General features: G+C 36.5%; 1 protein-coding gene across 1 annotated transcript; it reads left to right on the top strand.

Moving 5' to 3' along the window:
• The first annotated feature begins 803 nt into the window (after positions 1-803).
• star (steroidogenic acute regulatory protein) lies at positions 804-5,503 on the top strand. Its single transcript, XM_079898092.1, has 7 exons — positions 804-1,741; positions 1,900-2,007; positions 3,342-3,469; positions 3,679-3,837; positions 4,022-4,206; positions 4,292-4,385; positions 4,857-5,503. Exons 1-7 carry the CDS (start codon positions 1,678-1,680, stop codon positions 4,974-4,976), a joined length of 858 nt encoding a protein of 285 aa, XP_079754218.1. The 5' UTR covers positions 804-1,677; the 3' UTR covers positions 4,977-5,503.
• Positions 5,504-6,001: the final 498 nt, after the last annotated feature.

The following is a 6,001-nucleotide window of genomic DNA, read 5'->3' as shown; positions in this document are numbered from 1 at the left end:
CACACAATGTAAACATGCACATGCACAAACACACATACACACACACACACACACACACACGTTTTAAAGAGAGGTGTTGTACTACGCTGACTGCATGTGAAGCCAAACCTGACAGAGTCCTTCTGAATAAAACCTGTGCTGGCCTGAACATAACTGTGTAGTTCTTTTAGAAATGTGAATGTGTTTGTATTATGATAACGTACGTGATTATCATGAGCGATAAATAAACGTAAAACTTTGAATAATAAATGGCAAGGAAAACTGAATTATTTTGGTTTAAATGGTTTTACTTTTTTTTAAAAGACTGTCAATTTAACCTTTTAGATTAATGATATTATAGACAAATTACATTTAATGATTGTAATTAATTTATATAATTAATAGAAATATTGATGAAATATAAGTAATTAAAAAAAAAGGGTTACACTTTATTTTAAGGTGTCATTGTTACAATGTAATTAAACATTTAAGTACTGAGTAATATTAACTACAGTACATGTACTTACTATAGGGTTAGGGTAGGATTAGGATTTGGTTGAGGGTAAGCTGCATGTTATTATGCATAATTTACTAATTATTATGGTAAGTACATGTAACATGGACACTGTAAAATAAAGTGTTATCAAAAAAGTAATATCATGTAATTAATTCAATTAAAGTTTGTAATCCATCGACAGCTATGGTTTGCACCTGTTCCAGCATCATTTCAACAGTCCATGGCTGTTCCACACCTCCTGATTAGAAGTTTGTCTGATAAAGGTTAAGGCTTAAAGTATAAATTACTCTGAGGGACACAAGGTTGTGGGTTAAGGTGCTTTCACTCATAAAGACACTTTTACCCCACAAGATATTGCTTCAATGTTCTTGAACAAGTTGATTTTACGTCAAACTGAAAACCACAAGTCATTAAGCAAATATTTTCATAGAACTAGGAAAGTTTCCATTGCCGTTGAGTCCAAGGCTGCCAGATCGGCCTTTTATTGTTGTCAGTGATTGAGAATTGATTCGTTGCAGCTTTGATATGGGTTTGTGTAGCACAGCGTGTAATTAGATGTAACCTGGATTTGCAGAATACACCCCAGCTTACATCTCTATTATTGAAAGCTATAATTAGTCACATTAAAAGTACACACAAGTTGTCACCCAGGTTTAACTTCGGAAAATACCAAGTGATGATGTCATTTTATTTGACCCCTTGGAGTTAGGATGATGATTTGCCATTATAAACTTGACCTCCTGAACTAATGTTGTAATGGAACCAGGACTCAGGAGAGCAAGTCGTGTGTGAAATTTTGAGAGTTTCCGGCTTATCATATGCTAAAATATATCTGTAGATGGGTAACACTGTTTGTTGTGACTTGAAAAAGACAGACAACATAAGTGTACAATCCAGTGTTCTGTGTGGGTAGTCTTCAGGCACTGGCCGTTATCTGTAACAACGTGTTTATAGTGGTAACAGATAGGCTGTCGTGTTCAATGCACATCCTTGACACACAGGGTCACCCCCGTGCTTTGAGTGATGGTGCTGTTTTATCTGCGAGGTGACGAGAACGCGGCCTTGTCTGACGGGGCTATAAAGGGAGCGAAGCAGGCAGCTGTTCCTCAGATTTCACTTCTAACTCACCGTGCCCACATTTCAAGTGTAGTCATTCATTCATCGGTTAAGAAAATTTTATAATGTTGCCTGCAACGGTCAAACTGTGTGCTGGCATTTCCTACAGGCACGTGAGAAACATGACAGGTAAGAAGCTGTTTCATGTATCCAGGATTTCTGAAATATTTTTATAGTATGCTAGTATTTATTCGAGTTATATATATATATATATATATATATATATATATATATATTTTTTTTTATTATTATTATTTCTTTTTTCTGTCTTTTTCTTTCACAATCAGGTTTGAGGAGGAATGCGATGATTGCAATTCATCATGAGCTGAAAAAGCTTTCTGGACCTGGACCTGGTGCTTGGATTAACCACGTCCGAAGAAGGAGCTCACTTCTCAGTAAGATAACTTCCTCACAACTTCCAACATTTATATTACAGAAATATGGATGCTGTAGACTCCAATAGCTAATAATATTAGCCAACTAAATTCTTAAAATTATTTACTCAGTTATTGTCCTGTTTAACTGTCTGTTCAATATATAATTTAAGCAATATTACAGGAGCAGTGTGCTGTTTTTTTGAATATTCGTGAGTGTGGTATTGCTTTTGTACAAAAGATTATTGGTGAGTAACTTTCAATTTAGACAGCATTTGCAGCTATTTATCTATTTTTGCTTCAATCACTAAAATAGTTATGAACAAAGCCACAGCAGAATTGTGAATCTGTGAGCAACACAGTAATGGTATTGTTTTAAATGAATCAGCATTTTGATTGTGTGAATGATTAAATTACTTACTCGTAAAGACAATCACTTGTTTTGTTCTTGAACAAATGAGTGTATTTTAATTAATTGGTTTAGTGAATATAAAGACATAAAGACAGCATCTGAAATTGCATACTTCCTTATATAGTAGGTGATTTTTTTTTTTACCCGGGTGACCTAATACTTCTGGCAAGATTATGAAGTGTTTATCTGATGAACACTTTGCTATCCCATGAGGCCACGCCAGAGTAGATGTGAACTGCAAAGAAGCAACTCAATGGATGTCAAAGGTCACATGACAATGACAACATGGTGGATGTACAATACTATGTCTGGATTTCATTCATACTACAACCTAAGAATGTACTTTTTTTAACGGTACAGTAAGTTCTTTATAAAATGTTGTACCTACTCAGGTGAATTCAAGTAAATTGGGACACTTTTTTGCTATTGAGATGACTGGGAAAAAATGTCCCAATTTACTTAAATTCACCCCTATGCGATTTCGGACACAGTTACTCACTAGTTTTGTTCCTGAATGATTCAGTGTTTTTAACGAATTGGTTGAGTGAATGATTAAATGACTCACTCATAACGACACGATAATGAGTCTCTGCATCACAATATTACGACTTCCCATATAGTAGGCGAAAAACAGTATTTGACAGTATTAGTCATGTGTTCGAATTAGACCTACTACTGCCAACAGGATTCCGAAATGCACAAGTGATGGACTCTTAATATCAGTTAGTCACTTATTTGATTCCTAAATAATTCAGTGTTTTTGAGTGAATGATTCAGTAACGTATAAAGACAGTCACTTATTGCCACCCACTGGCATAACAATGTAATTTGCAGAAGGGGTCAATCAAATTCACAGAAATGCACATTTTCTTCATAAATCTAGTGTGTATTTGTTGTTTCTTTACAGAGATGATCATGTTTATGTGTGTGTTTCTTTGCACAGGTAGTCGGATTGCAGAAGAGACGTTCAGTGAAGCTGAGCAGTGCTATGTGCAGCAGGGACAGGAAGCTCTGCAGAAGTCTATCAGCATCCTCAGTGACCAGGACGGCTGGCAAACTGAGATTGAGACTGTAATAATAATAATAATCATATTTCATCATTCATTCTGATGAGGCCATGTATAGATGCCTTTTATTCATGCATATTTTATTATACAGTTTTATACAGCACTTTGGTGTCCAAGGCCTTTAGACCTGCAAACCTTTTATTTTTTTTGCTCATATATACTGTAATAATAATAGTTAAAACTGTGTTTTTTATGTGGGTTTTTCTCTCTCAGCTCAATGGAGATAAGGTGATGAGTAAAGTATTACCAGACATTGGGAAGATTTTTAAGTTGGAAGTGATGCTTGAACAGCAAACGGATGACCTTTATGAGGAGCTGGTGAATAACATGGAACAAATGGGGGAGTGGAACCCCAATGTCAAACAAGTCAAGGTGGATAGAAATAGATCTACTGACTGCCAGATTCCTATGCTGTATGCATTTTAGTCACTGCACTTTTGAAGGACTGCCTATCTTCTCATATCTTACTCACAAGCCTCCATCACAATGTAATAAAACATACAGCTACTGTTGCTTAGAGATATTTGGTATTCAATACAGTTTTGGTCCCTCTCAGATTCTTCAGAAGATCGGTCAGGATACTATGATCACACATGAGGTTTCAGGTGAAACACCTGGAAATGTGGTCGGCCCACGAGATTTTGTAAGTGTCCGCTGTGCCAAGCGCAGGGGATCTACATGCTTCCTGGCCGGAATGTCCACTCAGCACCCTGAAATGCCTGAGAAGAAAGGATTTGTAAGGTAAGTGAAAATTTGAACCACTCCCCACCCAAAAATAAAAATACAAACCTCTTACAATGTATTAAATTCATTCTTATTTTCTAAGGGCTGAGAATGGACCCACCTGTATTGTGATGCGACCAAGTGCAGATGATCCCAATAAGACAAAGTTTACCTGGTTGCTCAGTTTAGACCTTAAGGTAAGTCAATTGCCCTCTCAGTTAAAAGGTGAAGTGAAGTATGCAATTTCTTGGATGTTAAATAGCCTACTTTCTCTTATTCCAGATTAATATGTATAAGCAAGCCATAACTATGCTGATTTCCCTGAAAAGTTGCACTGTTGGTGCTATCAAAACATTGCTCTGTTTTTTATTCAACCAATAGCATGAGTTTGAGGCGGCACTATCTCTTTCCCAACCAATAGGGGGAGTTTTCAGAAAACTTGTTAGAAAAATTATTAGTTATTTTTATTTGGTGTTTGTAGTGGCTTTAAAAATGACACAGTTTACCTTTGAAGCAGCTGTGAATTTAAATGATAATTGATATATGCTTTAAATGGTCTTTAATAAGGAAGATCTACAAAAGTAAAGTCACTCTCAATGTAGTATCACACTATGTTTCCAAATAAGCTTAATAAGTGTTCTAATGTATGGTTTGTCCCTGTTTTCCAGGGATGGATCCCGAAAACTGTCATCAACCGGGTACTTTCGCAAACCCAGGTGGATTTCGCAAATCACCTCAGGCACAGAATGGCATCCAGTGGTAGTGTGGAAGCAGCCATTGCCTGCTGATGTCCACATTTATACCCTAAAAACATAGATGTCACATCAAAGGCAGATTCTTTTCAGGGTCAAGCTCCTCCCACCCAAAGCTGTCACACCCATTCCAGCCTACACTTGTGGGCCTAATCATTTCACACAGATACAGAAGTTAAATTGTCCATCAAAGCAATATGCTGCTCTTTGTTCAAGCCACACAATTTAAAATGTTTTCACGTTGCATGCACAGAACTATAATAACTAAAACATTTATGCTGTAGGTTACTGGGTCATTGTAATTGAGGTTTAGAAAGTTTTGTTTTCAACCTGGTAAACTCAGTTGACTTCCTCTGTCACCTCCATTTTGTGGCTTTAACTTCCTTTTATTCACTCATATACTTCTGCAGAACACCACTGACTATCAATTTATGGGTTTATTAGTTCATGTTTTATCATTGTTTGTGTAAAAAAAAGTATTTATTTTAAGTTAATATTATAATTGCTTCACCCTGGAAAAGGATGTCTGCTAAACGAATATTTAATAAACCTATTAAAATGACAAACTACAATATCAGTCTTTTTTGTTCACGGTTGTATCACAAGAGGATCAAAAATTATGACTGAAGCCTCATTTTGCAGACTGAGTAAGGAAATACAGGAAATAGCTTCATCAACATACTTTGGCAAGCCTCTCAGCCAGTTACATAAACAACATTTTGAGTCAGTTATGCCCATTAGCGTCTCAGCGATGTTCAAGCAAATTGCCCCCGGAAAGGGAATGTGACTCGTATTAAAGCCAGAATATTCAGTCCATAAAAATGTCTTGTCGTCTGGACTGAATTAACATGAGCTTGCCAAAGCAAGGAGGTGTTTGGTCATTCACATGTGTTTTAGGAACTTCTCGGCTCCTTGAAGGTCTGTTTGAGCCAACATTGCACAAAGCAGGAAATGAGGTCAACACTGATGTCCTGGCCAAAGGCAGGCCACATTTGCCTCTCTAATGTTTTTCATTTTTTCCGATGCAGTTGGCCATTTCTGATTATATTAAATCAATTTCA

This window comes from Squalius cephalus (genome assembly GCF_949319135.1).
Source record: "Squalius cephalus genome assembly, chromosome: 16".
NCBI classification, from domain to species: Eukaryota; Metazoa; Chordata; class Actinopteri; order Cypriniformes; family Leuciscidae; genus Squalius; species Squalius cephalus.
The sequence above is the reverse complement of the archived record's forward strand: the minus strand, read 5'-3'. Positions and strand labels throughout refer to the sequence as shown.